Source organism: Tasmannia lanceolata, unplaced genomic scaffold, assembly GCF_043159265.1.
Source record: "Tasmannia lanceolata isolate RefF3 unplaced genomic scaffold, GAP_Taslan_0.1 ptg000006l, whole genome shotgun sequence".
Lineage (NCBI taxonomy): Eukaryota > Viridiplantae > Streptophyta > Magnoliopsida > Canellales > Winteraceae > Tasmannia > Tasmannia lanceolata.
This window is the reverse complement of record NW_027518683.1, coordinates 6,974,123-6,987,851: the sequence shown is the minus strand read 5'-3', so window position 1 is coordinate 6,987,851 and position 13,729 is coordinate 6,974,123. Positions and strand designations below refer to the sequence as shown.

General features: G+C 38.7%; 1 protein-coding gene across 1 annotated transcript; it reads left to right on the top strand.

The window, feature by feature from the left end:
• The first annotated feature begins 200 nt into the window (after window positions 1-200).
• LOC143879483 (Major facilitator superfamily protein) lies at window positions 201-12,149 on the top strand. The gene is made up of 3 exons (XM_077381888.1): window positions 201-632; window positions 10,004-10,911; window positions 10,992-12,149. Exons 1-3 carry the CDS (start codon window positions 309-311, stop codon window positions 11,476-11,478), a joined length of 1,719 nt encoding a protein of 572 aa, XP_077238003.1. The 5' UTR covers window positions 201-308; the 3' UTR covers window positions 11,479-12,149.
• The last annotated feature ends 1,580 nt before the right edge of the window (window positions 12,150-13,729 follow it).

Here is a 13,729-nt window from a genome sequence, read left to right as displayed (position 1 = left end):
TGTGCAATTATTAAAACATGGTTGGACCACTGATCTGCGGTCAAGATCGTCCAATACATGCGACATTTTGGGGTTATGGCCCACTCCGTTCAGGCCCACAAAATCAAAATCACGTGCCCAAAAATCGTATGCCAGATGTACGGTGTAGATTCAGTTGAGTCTCCCAAGTCAAATACGCAAGCATTGCCTTTGATTTTCTAACCCCGACAAGCTTCTTTCTTTTCTGGACATCTAATATTTCCCTTTCTGTTGCCTTAGACCCAGTATAGATGTGAAAGAAGAAGAAGTGGAGCATTTGATTTAGTTTCATGGCTGTGTTGAAAGCGGGTAGTAGGCCTCCATGGGTCGGACTCGGAGCTGCTGTTTGGATCCAAATAGCGGCCGGTAACGCATACAACTTCCCACTCTATTCCCCTGCTCTCAAATCAGTTCTGGGTTTTAATCAGCAACAACTCACAATACTGGGAGTGGCCAATGATATCGGTGAGAACGTGGGTATTCTTCCAGGAATCGTTTGCAATAAATACCCACCATGGGTCGTTCTCTTAATCGGATCCTTTGCTTGCTTTTTGGGATATGGTGTTATTTGGCTCGCTCTTAGTCAAACAGTCCAGTCCTTGCCTTACTGGCTCGTAAGTTTTTTTTTTAATTCTTTGTTTGTTTTTCTCAACCACTCATTTTGTGGGTCTTTGATGCCGTTGATTAGTGAAATCTTGATCTAATCGTATGCAGGTTTTGATTATTATTATTGAATCAGGTTGAGATTAAGACGTTTGTGTTGGGGATTTTGTTGATCGATTATTGTTATTTGTAGGTTAATTGAAAGATTCCTTGGAAATAACTTGTGTGTAATTTAGCCCGTGGAATGCTTAATTTATGATTTAACTTTCATTTGTTTATGTAGTTAATAAATATGATTGAAGAGTTTGTGAAAAAAAAAAAAAATAGAGAGGAAAAAGGTAAGAGGTCACCTTCTGATGTAGACAATGTATGGGTTATACAAACCTGTAGGCAGTACATGAGAGGAAATTAACGTTGTATCGACCATCAAGAGCTTGTTATCTATATGTCCATATGTTTGTTCTTAGTTATCTCTACTAATAGTGGTATAATTGATATAGAAGAGACAAATAAGCCTTTCATTGTTCTATGGAATCTATTCTCCATGACCATTCCTCTTGAGTTATCCATCAGCTCTTGTTTTAGCTTTTTAAGGATCTCGTACTACTCGAGAAAAAAATCCTTGTGGAGCATCAGATGTACACTTGGATTTCCTCACACTATATACTTATTTCCGTTGTTCATATCTTTTTTTTTTTTGAATGGTAGTTCCGTTGTTCATATCTTACTCTTTTGTTTGCACCTCTATAATTGGGCATGATCTTGTTTCTCTGAGGTAACTTTTGCGATTCTAAAAGATAAAAAAATAAATAAAAATGCAACGCCCTTAACTGACACTTGGTGCCTATTTTGTTGTGTTTGGAACTTTGGATTTCTCTGTACCACATGGGCTGATTGAAACTCAACAGCCGGTTATTGCTCACAAATGGGTGAGATTTATTAGCATTGAATTATATTGGGGTTGCCAATGCTTATTTAGAGGGATATCACCTGGTTCCTTGGGTCTATTTTCACCTTGGGGCAGTTCAAGTTAGCTCAAGTCTTTCCAGGTGTTTTCCTAAAGAATTAGTTAGTCTTTGGAAAATGTTGGCATTGGTTAAAGAAATGACATACTAGATTCATGCAAGTATTTGATGAATTGTCTACATACTATTCAAAGGCAGTCTATGGGTGATATCATCAGAGATATTTCAAGAAGAGCGACATCATTGGTCCATAAGCATTTGAATTTTGAACAGCTCTTTACTCTTGTTTTTTTTTTTTAATTTTAAGTCAACAGCAATAAGCGTGCCCACAGTCTCAGAGAAGACTTTACAGGTTTAGGGTTTAGGGTTTTTTTGCATTTCTTAGTTCGGAGATTGCCTTCAAGGATCTGAATCTTGTAAATAAGTGGAGCAACAGACTTCAGCATTATATCATACTCACTCGACTAAAGATAAATAAGAGTGGTCAGTAAGTGCGAATAAACAGGACCAAGACCACTAGGGCACTCAACACGGGACATGTTAGACAATAAGGGGTGCACTTGCAGTTTATGAGACAGACAGCTCGAGAGCAACTTCAGCCTGGAATTCTATATGGAATGGTAAGATAAAGCAGCGAGGGAAGACCTTCTTTGGCTGGTGTGACTTCTTCCCTCCCTCCAAATCCATTCCGCAATGCACTAACAGGACAATTGATAAAGGATCCCCTTATTTTCTAGGAAGTCTTCAAAGGAGGAATAAGTACTTCCCAGAAACTAGGCAAAAGTTAAGAGAAAAAAAGCATAAACCACATCCATTCATACCAGGAGTAGTCATCTATAAAACTGGCAGTCAAGAATTCCCACTGTTTACTGAATAGCAGGTGTCCCCAAATGTTGGAGTAAATCATCTCAAAGGCGAGGGTAGTGCATTGTGACCTGACTGAAACAAAAGGATTAGGTTTTAGCCATCTTGCAACCATAGAGAATGACACATTAAATTTCAAAAGAATGAAACTAAATCTACCCAAACACCCAAATTCTGCAAGATCACAAAGATGCAATCTAGACCAATGTTTCCCGGAACGCAGTTCATTTTGGTACGCGGCATAGGAAAGGGTACGCGGTACATTGGTTAGCTTGATATCCGGTACGATGGGGGTATGCCATGCATATTTATTCAAAAAGAAAGTTTCAATTCCAAACTAAAATATATAAAATTTGAAGATCTCAAAATATCACTAAATAAAGTACCATTATATATCTTATACTTTTTTGAAAGAAAAAATATGAGGAATGTGACACATCATATATTATATACTCGATCCTAAAAGAAAGCAAACAGAAAACAACTATCTAGTTATGAAATAAAAACATAAAAACATGATAAATGACGAAATTAATAAGCTAGTGTACAATTGTGTTTCCCTTGTCCATTGAAATGTTCCCTCTTGCAAAGATGGATATGCCAGTTTTTTGTCTGGGATGCCGAGGTTGCCATTTTTAGCGATATGGATCGCGATTGCACCGCGTTTGGGGTCGTGTGATCTTGGTCGCGGGATGATAAGGGTGGTAGCGACCCTGATAACATTGATCTAGACATGTTACCAAGGCTTTGATGCCAAGATTGAGATACTGAAAAAGGTCTCTCAACTGGGACAACAGAGAGAGCAATAGGAAGATTCTACGGGTCGATGGCAACAGATGACCAATTGTATGACTTCTCCGTATCAGCTTCCTGGTTGCATGTTTGTACGACCGGTCCGGTTTTAGAAAATCAAAATGGTTAATTCTAGCAACAGTTGGCCAAAGAAAGAAACTTCATAAAAATATTTATAACATGAAAAACATCTGACAATGATATATATGAGTGCACTGTTTTATAAAAATGATATATCTAAGTGAGGATTTCTGAGGTGAACAAACACAACCAACACAAGTAGTTGACAATGAAGATTCATTATTAGTGAAGTTAGAGTGCTTACTAGAAGCCGGAATAGTATGGTTATGGTGACAGTCATATGATTTGAGGTGCCAGAGTTGAGCAATTGCTCATACCTGAGGTAGAAAAAATAAAGCTTGGAAAAGAAGGTTTTGTATTTGGTCAAGTTACACCAAAGGCTGGGGCAAGTGGAAATATCACAGAGTAAGATCAGTGGAAGAATCACCCACATTATGAGTCATTGTATCCATAGTTGCTCACTATGAGAGGAGGTCAAGGTGTGAATGATTCTTCCCAAGGAAGCAGGATTCTTCCCTGGGAGTAGGAAACCGCGACTCCCCGGTTCGCAAATCTGAAACGGGAATCTCCTCGAATCCGTAAAAACTAGGAATCCCGGTTCAGATTCGCCGGAAACCGGATTCCCACTTTTGGGAATCGCGGTTTATGATTCCTCGGAAACGCGATTCCCACTTTTGGGAACCGCGGTTTAATGTTATGTGAAACACGATTTACCGGAGATTCCTTGGCTATTCCCAACTCTCCAACGACTCCCCGGCGAATCTCCGGCGACTTCATGATTCCCACTTCCGACCATTTTGGGAGCCTTCAATTCTCGCTTTCGAAGCCCGCTCTGGCAACCTTGATTTTTCCATTTGGCAGGATTGCTCAACCTTACAGTAATTACAACAAATAAGTGACATGTCTTAAAGAGCAGGCACAACAAAGATTGTAGGTCAAGAACCATGAGACTGAGGATGACATGGTGAAGAGGTCCATGGCACTTCTTCAGGGCTCATTACTTGAATGAAAGGAAGCAAGATATGTTTTCTAACCATAGTGTCATCATCTTTTCCGTCCTTCCTATTCTTACCATTGAGAACTTGGTTTCCTAGCTTCTTATGTTTTGCTTGATAGGGCTAGTTTCTTCTTTATATGCGGTATTTTCCTTACCATTGATATCTTCTTTATAAGATCTAGTTTCTTTCCATCATTTTTCATAGGCGAAACTTATTGGTCTATGTTGATGGGTCCACATATGAACCAACAAGCATTCTTGTTCAAAGTGTAGGTCCCATTATTGTTAGAAGCATTAGTTATTTTACTTGATAGGGCTTATTTATCAAAGTCTCTTTAAGAGTTTAAGTGATAATATGTGCGTGTGTGCTTGCGTGTGCGTGTGTGTGCGAGAGAGAGAGAGAGAGAGAGAGAGAGAGAGAGAGAGAGAGAGAGAGAGAGAGAGAGAGACTCTCACTAAATACCAAGCCAATCAAACACCTGGGTCCATATGTAGAATGATGCTCTGCAACGAAGAAGAAGATGATCGATGGACTCTTCATCCATAGAGCACAAAATGCATTTGTTTGCTGGCTTGAAATTACTTCATTGCAATATATCCTATGTGTTGATCTTGTTGAGCACAATCGTCCAAGAAAAAGCTTGAATTTTGGAAGGCACCAGTGTGTTCCAGACCCTTTTGCCAAGGAAAAGCAGGAGCCGAAGTCTTTCCAAGAAAGCTGGAATGATGGGCCCCATCCTAATAATGTAAATAATATTACATAATATAAATTAAACAGAACACCAAATTGATTTTTCACTTCCATATGAAATGATTTGAAAAGAGAAAACAACCCGGCACAATCTCATTAAATAAACTCAAGTGATTTTTGAACAGTCCTAGACTGACTAGCAACATGAAAGGGACCTCAAACATTAGAATGAACTGAAGAAAATGAAAACTCCTCTTTTATATTTCTATCCATGAAAATAGTAACTTAATATACTGGAACACCATTGGTAACACAGCCAGCCATCATGGTGGCTACATAATTTGAATTGGTTAGGATTCCACTATTTGAAATCAGTCAAAAAAATAAGTTACGGGCTGTTTGGTTACGCGGATTTTTGAATCTTGGATTTCCTCAAAATCGTAGATGGGAGTCGAGGGAAGAAGGAGACCAGCCGTTGTTTTCTGATTTCTCGCCCTTTCCTCCAGCAAGAGAGTAGCATATCTTCCCATGTTTCCAGGTTTTAGAAATCTCAAGATGTGTGAGAGATTTCTAAAACCTGGATTTCTTACTTAAAATCCAAGAAACACTGTCAGGACAGCATGCAGCAGCTGATCACGAACCCTCTTCTACACTGTTTTCAAACTAAAACCTGGATTCTAAAATCCGCCTATCCAAACGGCCCCTGCTCTGTTTGGTTGCTGGGTTTTCTTTGGTTCCTGGGATTTATGTGGGAGAAAAAAAATCCCAGGAGATTGGTGGGAAAAAAAAAGTCCTAGAAGTATCCCGGTAAAATAAAAAACCCATGTTTGGTTGACCGGACTATGGTGGGAAAAAAAAAAAACTTTGTTTGGTTGCTTGAACTGTTGGGAAGAAAATTTTTTTTCTCAAGCTTATTTTTGGTTCCTGGGTTTATTTTTGTTCCTGGGATTATTTTGGGATGGGATGAAAAGGCAATCATTACAAAAGTGGGATTAAAAAATTCACCACACAAGCAATCATTACAAGAGTGGGATTAAAAAAAACCTAGTGCTAAAAGGCAACGAAACATGGGATGGGACCAAAATTTTACTAAAACTGCCTGGGACAAAAATTTAACTGGCAACCAAACGGAGCTACTGTGTTTCACAATTTCCAAAAGATGGAACTAAGATATGGAAGCAAGAGGCTTAAAACAGGATCATCATATAAGCTCTAATCCTATTACAAGCTTGAAAAAAATAGAATTTGCTAGGGTTAAGATCCAACCCCATGAATTCTCCCTATTTATACATATAATATAATCCCACTATTTACAGGTATGCCATTAGTATACTTCATAGTGATCATCCTACATAAACACATGTACAATATTAATCACTAAAGTGATAAGTCCCATAGTTGCCAGCGAGTGCGAGAAGCGATGCGGGAAGTGAAAGTGGGAAGCAAGGGGTTTAGAAAAGAGAAAATGCAGGAAGTGAAAAGCTCTAAAGAAAGTAAAGAGAAAATGTGTCAAAAGCGTCGTTGAAAGCGAACATGAAGCATGTAATAAGCCTCATTGGAAGCGAACACAAAGTACAAAGTCGGATTGTAGTAGGTTAGGGAGGAATGGTTAATCTAGGTAAGGATTGCAAGTTGACAAGAAGACCGACTATTTAGAATTACAAGTTTTAGAAATTTACAATTTCACATGTTTTATTCATGTATATTTAATGTTGAGTTTTTGGAAAAAAGATGCACATAATTTTCATTTGAAACTTAAGATGATTTTCAGGTTTAAAATGCACTTTTTTTTCTTAAATGTGCTCCTTTAGCATTATGAAAAGGAGAAAATATTATTTTAGGAAGAAATAGTCATCTAAATAGGAAGCGTACTATTAATTAAGTAGAAACACTTAAGAAGCGTGCTTCCCCTAAATTTGTAAAGCAAGAAGAACTTAGCTTCCAAAGCGAATTTCCGGGGAAGAGAGGTGCCCATCCAACAAGGAACTTTCTGGTAACTATGATTAGTCCTAGCATTTTTTTTTGAACAGTGTCATAAGTCTATCATTGCCATTCAAAAAAAAAATTATTAGTCCTATCATGCATAAAGAACTTGCAACAGTTTCTTTTAGTCGTAAGGTTGAATCCACCATGTGATCAGTTTGCGTCATTCTCAAATTGAAAAAAAAAAAGGGAAATGTTATCAGCACTACTGTATTTTGATGAGGGCACTCCTCACTTTATTAAAAGTACGGTATGGCCTGCACCATAGGATGATCCAAACCGTCCACTAGATGGGCCACAGCCTAAATAGGTTGTGCCTCAAAAATCATTTCCAAAAAAGTGAGGAGTGCAGGCCAACCTGTTGGTTGTGCCTCCTAACATTCAGATCGGAGGGTTAGGATCAACTTATGGAAATGATTTTTGAGGCACAACCTATTTAGGCTGTGGCCCATCTAGTGGACAGTTTGGATCATCTATGGTACGGGCCATACCGTACTTTTAATAAAGTGAGGAGTGCCCTCATCAAAATACAGTAGTGCTGATAACATTTCCCAAAAAAAATTGTAAAGTTCACTTTCAATTGATAACACAAGGGCTTGTTTTGGTATGCATGTTCACCTGTGTCCAGGATCCAGCACATGTTCCTTATTTATACTTTCAATATTACGTTATTTTTGTGGATGACTTTCTTAGGTACACTTGATTTTCCCTCACTAAAAAAATATACTGTGTTGAATTTCTTTATAATTTCTAACAAATGATTGATTGTTAGTTTGACAACAATAATATTTTTTAAGTGAACAGGGTGTCTTATATTCTTTTTCTTTTTATCACTTTTATGAAGAAGCTGAGGAGTTCATGTCAATCGCTTTTCTACTCATATTGCTATCATGGAGTGTCTAAACGGGCATTGACGTCTCACAAATATAGGACTTGCCTTTTGTTTCATAACAAGGTTTCTTCGCAATAATGAGTCGATGCCTCTTTGCATTTTATTTCATTAACAGAGTTCCAACTCCTGTTATACAGAATCAGTCCCCTAAGGCTGCTCTCTATGTCACTCTTGTAGATTTTGAATTTATTCTGGGGTTCAGATGTTACCTAAGCCTTACAACTTAAACAACACATTTGCCTCCAAAACGGAGTGCAATGTGTGTTCTGGGAATAGAACAACATCCTAAAGTCTGATGTTTTGAGGGGTTGACATGGATGTTAGAATCTTGAGCCGATACGATAGGCTAGCAAGATCAGAGGTCAACAGGGAGAATCTCTTCGTTTTATCTGTCTCTATTTTTCTCTTTTTGGTTATTGTTCTGACCATCTCAGTCAGGGGGCAGGCCCCCTTGTTTCTTTCCCTTCTCCTTAATGAAATTTTTTACCATTAAAAAACAGTGTAATGTTTTGAGGTATGTTATATTTGATGACATGACTTTCCCATATGCTCTCAATCTCTCATAAGAAGCTCTTCAGACCATATGGTTTTTTTCGTTGTCCTTCCTTGCTGGTTCTGTTTGATATTATTGTGCCATCAGGTGGGTTATTATGTACTATTAGCTATGCCATCTACTACAATACCTCAGTTGCTTGTTTCATCTGTACTTTCAAAGCCTCGGGCTTACCAATGCTAGCCTCGTAATATTGCTTTGGCTTGAGACAGTATCACTCCCACAGCCTCCTCTTTGGCATATCCTATGGTCACTTGCTCAACGGCACATGGGTTGCATCAGAGTTTCCATACTTGACATTCAATTGACTCTTATACTCTTGATGCTCCATGGTGAAGCAAACCTTTCTTCCAGGGTTGCATTAGTTAGCTCTCTTGTTTCTCTTCTTGCCAAAGATTTTGACATCAAGTTCCTTAGCTCGCTTCATCAAAGATGACACTATCTTGCATAGCCTCTTTCTGAAGCTAATGTTAGAGTTATTCTCCCATGCTTAGATGTTTGGTTGTGCAGATTACTGCCTGACTAAAATAATACTTTGTGACCTTGTTATTTTTCTCTTGTGTCTAACTACATTTTGCTTTGTCAAATTTAATGCAAAATATACGACAACAAATCAGACATCGCATGCTGGTATGGACTATGGAACTTATTAAGAATCTGACCATTTTGTTTCTTTCATATATGAAATTTTCATACGACATTTGCTCAATCCGAATGTGATTGATGTTATATCATGCTTCGTCACTAGCATATACTGCTTGTCATTTTCTTAAGTGCATGAGTCACCTGGCCAAGTTAAAGCATCACAGACTACTGTTAGTTTGGAGATTGATGAGTGCTGTTTGTATGGTATCATTTATGTTTTTCAGTGGAATTACAATGTTGTCTTGTTTACTGATTATTATGACAATTTAAACAACATTCTCAATGCGTGAGTCACTGTGGACAATGGCCATTGCCAAGAACACATGATATTGCCACTTATTCCAACATGTGTGATATGTTATTGTATAAACTCAACTGAAAATATGATACGCTCACTGTTTGGCAATTATTCTATCTTATGTGACAGTTGTCCTTCCGTTGAACCTTGAACTAGAGTCTATTAGAAGCACAATGGGGATTGTAGATGAGGTAAATCATAGAAAAACCAAACTGTTAGTGAATCATTTCTCTTAAAATTAAATAAGAGGGGAAATAGGAACTATAGCAGAAAGGATGGGTACGGAAAAATAGCATAATTATGCATTAGAGTTTTGAACTAATCATTCGTGTTGTGATATAAATCTTCTGTAGTGAAATTGAATTCCTAAGTCCCAACCCATTTGGATTTTCAGTTTTTCCTGTCTCGCTGATTAGCATTTTTTGCAATTGTTATGGCTTACGAAATTACAGAACCCTAATTTTTTACCTGTTGCGACAATAAAACTGATATTCCTGCTTCTGTGTCCCAGTAATCCTGCATGAGCATGCCTAAGTTCAATTTTTTGTCATTCTTCCATTCATATCTCAGTTATTGTGTTGTGCGTAATGTATTATGACTGTATTTGTGATGATTTGGCAGTTATGGCTTGCATTATGTGTTGCTACCAATAGCAGTGCATGGTTTGGCACAGGTGTACTTGTGACCAACATGAGGAATTTTCCACTGAGTAGAGGCACTGTTGCCGGAATCCTCAAAGGTTATGTTGGGCTCAGTGCTGCAGTATATACAGAAATTTATACGGGAGTGCTTGGTAACTCCCCTCAAAGACTCTTGTTGCTTCTCACACTCGGGGTTCCTATTTTATGTCTGGTACTGATGTACTTTGTTAGGCCTTGCACCCCATCTTTAGAGGAAAACTCAAGAGAAAGTGGTCATTTTCTCTTCACCCAAGCTGCCAGTGTATTTCTAGGCATTTATCTACTCACGACTACAATATTGGATGATACTATCTCTTTAAGTTCCGCCTTTTCTTACACATTTGTTGGTATAATGGTTCTCCTCCTCCTAGCTCCACTAGCAATCCCCTTAAAGATGACACTATATCCAACAAATCCCAAAAAATCTGGCGTACTTAGTGAGTCTGCTTCTACAGACAGTCTAATAACAGGGGATAATGAAATGGATAATTCAGACTCATTACTGAATGTCTCTTCATCAACAGCCAATCTCGGAAGTGACATGGATGGGGATGATGCTTTCGATGTGAGTATACTTTTGGCCGAGGGGGAGGGGGCAGTGAAAAAGAAAAGGAAACCCAAGAGAGGGGAGGATTTCACACTCCGTGAAGCTTTTATCAAAGCTGATTTTTGGCTTCTGTTTATGGTGTACTTTCTTGGGGTTGGTTCTGGGGTCACAGTCCTCAATAATTTGGCGCAAATTGGAATTGCAGAAGGCGTGAATGATACAACCGTCCTGTTATCTCTATTCAGCTTTTGCAATTTTGTGGGCCGCCTTGGTGCTGGCGCTATTTCCGAGTATTATGTCAGGTTAATTCAGCCACCCCTTTGTTGTGATTTTGCGATATCCTGAGACTCTCTGACACCATGTGAAATTCTGTCTCTTGCAGGTCAAAAATGATTCCTCGGACAATTTGGATGATATTAACGCAAGTAATTATGGTTTTTGATTACCTTTTATTTGCTTGGGCTCTTAATAATACCCTTTATGCTGCAACTGCGTTGCTTGGTATCTGCTATGGAGTCCAATTCTCTATCATGGTGACAACTGCCTCAGAGCTTTTTGGGTTGAAGAACTTTGGTATAATTTACAATTTTATGCTGTTAGGCAATCCCCTTGGTGCACTTCTATTCTCAGGTGGGCTTGCTGGGTACGTGTATGATAAGGAAGTTGAGAGGCAGACTGAAGGTCTTCTGGTTAGTTCAAGCATTTCATGTTTGGGCCCCAATTGCTTTAGGCTCACATTCCTTGTTCTAGCCGGGGTATGTGGTTTAGGCTCCATACTGGGCGTAATTCTGACAGTCAGAGTGAGACCAGTATATCAAATGCTGTATTCTGGGGGTTCATTTCGCGTGCCTCAAAGTTCACATCACTGATATGATTTAGTATCGTGTGGATGCCAGGATTTAGTCTCAGAGCCCGAGCCCATAAAAAAAGGATTTAGTCTCAGATACCTGGTTCGAGACTCGCTCTTTAAGTTTGGGCTACATATGGAGCATAATTCTGACAATGAGAATCACTCTAACATATCAAATGCTATATTCTGGGGTTAGTTTTGGCTTACAGAAAGATACTGTTCACATATAAGAGACCATGTTGGATGTGGGATCTTCGTGGAATGTTAATGGAAACAAACCAAACCAGTGTTGAAGAAACATCATCTTGTTTACCTCTTTCATTTTTTATGTGGTTGTTTTATATCCATTTTATGTAATCTTCTATGCTGGAAAACTTGGAGCTTTATTTATTCCCCAAGAAGTGATTGTTGTTCCTGGGTTTCTTAGGTGGCAGTTCAGTCAACAAAGTTTCCATTTGGGTCTGTTGTATTTTGAATTATCCCCATGCTTTCCTGGAGGATTGATTGTTGAAGGTTTGTCCAGGTTAGAAATGATGCAAGAGTACGTCAAGCATCTAAGTATCTGATTTGTTGTGAACATGATTTGATTCTAAGCTGCACTGTGACTGCATATGATATATAATGGATCAGAGGTGTAATATTTTTCTTCCAATTTTAGAAGAATATTCGAGAACTAAAGCAGGTATTTTACGTCTCTGTTGTAATTTTCTTGAGATTTTAGGGATGGTGTACTTCTGCACCTTCTCGGATGTTTCATCAGGTGTCTCCGTGTCTGGACTATCAACAGAGGGCCCCTATAAAGACATATCTCTATCTGTCAACAAATTTCTGGCAATCTGTGACCTCAATGTCATGTCCTTTGAAATGCCTCTCAATTGTTTAAGGTTATACTATTATTTGCAAAATTCATATTTAACTTTGAAACCTTTTAGGGTCATTTTCCGTACTGATAGTAAGCCAGGTTTTAATTTATCTTTGGATAGGCTTGCTATCCTCCGTTCATGTTGAGAACAACCCCAGTTGATAGTAGGGCTGCAACTCGAGCCGGGTTTTACCCGACCCGCATCGACCCGACCCGAAAATAGCCTGAGTTGGGTTCAGGTTTCATGGGTTTTGGGTTGAGCATTCAAAAGCCCGCATGAATCTCGGGTCGAGCCAGGTTTGAAGGGGCCTGACCCGACCCGAGTTACATAAGTTATAGTATGTACATTTTTTTTCTATTGTTAGTTAAAAGTTAAAAGTGAAAACCCACGCACCCACTGTTATTGTATGTGAGTGTAATTTCTGCTTCTATTAGTTGAGTTGATTCAAGTGTTTGATTCAGCATTGTTTGATTGTAATTACAACATTGTTTGATTCAAGTGTAATGTGAGTGTAATTACATCATTGTTTGATTCAAGTGTACTGTGAGTGTAATTTCTACTTCTATGAGTTGAGTTGCCTTGCCAAACAAGAATTTTCCTTAAAAAAATTGCGTCAACGTGAAAAAACCCGACCCGACCCGAGATTTATCATGGGTAGGGCCGGGTTTGGGAATCGTGGGTTTTCCGGAAAAAAACCCGACCCGACCCGACCCTACCCGAGAAATAGGTTCTCCAAAACCCGACCCGAGTTGCAGCCCTAGTTGATAGGGCATACTATTTATTTATTTATTTGAATGATTAGGGTATACCATACAAGCAGGGTAGCCAATGATGAGTACGGAAATCACCAAGAATGTTCGTTCATTGGCATGGAACAAGTCTCTTATTCTTTAGCTTTTATTTATTTTCATCATTTTCTTTGTACCCTACTTCCCAAGCATCAAATCTTGTCCCTTTTGCTCCGTTTGGTTGCTCGGGATTGCTCAGAAAGTAGTGGAATATGAAGTCAAAAGAAGTCAAACTGGCTGAGACAGGTATTTTGATTTATCTAGAATTATCTCGGAAAATAGTGAAGCAGTGTTTGGTTGCACGGCATATCCTCGGAAAATTAGAGAATAAGTAAGGGTGTCATGACCTATATATATATATATATATATATATATATATATAGAGAGAGAGAGAGAGAGCATCATTCCCTAGAAAATTGAACCAAAATTCTTAGTTTTGGAAGGATTTGCTTTTAGAGGGGACAAGGAATCCACATCATCACTCAAGTGGACATCCAAGGGAGTCCAATGCTATTTTGGCAAACAAACATGGAATGGCATTCCAAATCCATACCAAATTCCGACGGCTGCCGAGCTTTTGTGCAACCAAACGAAGCAAAAGTCGCTTGATTTTGGTGTC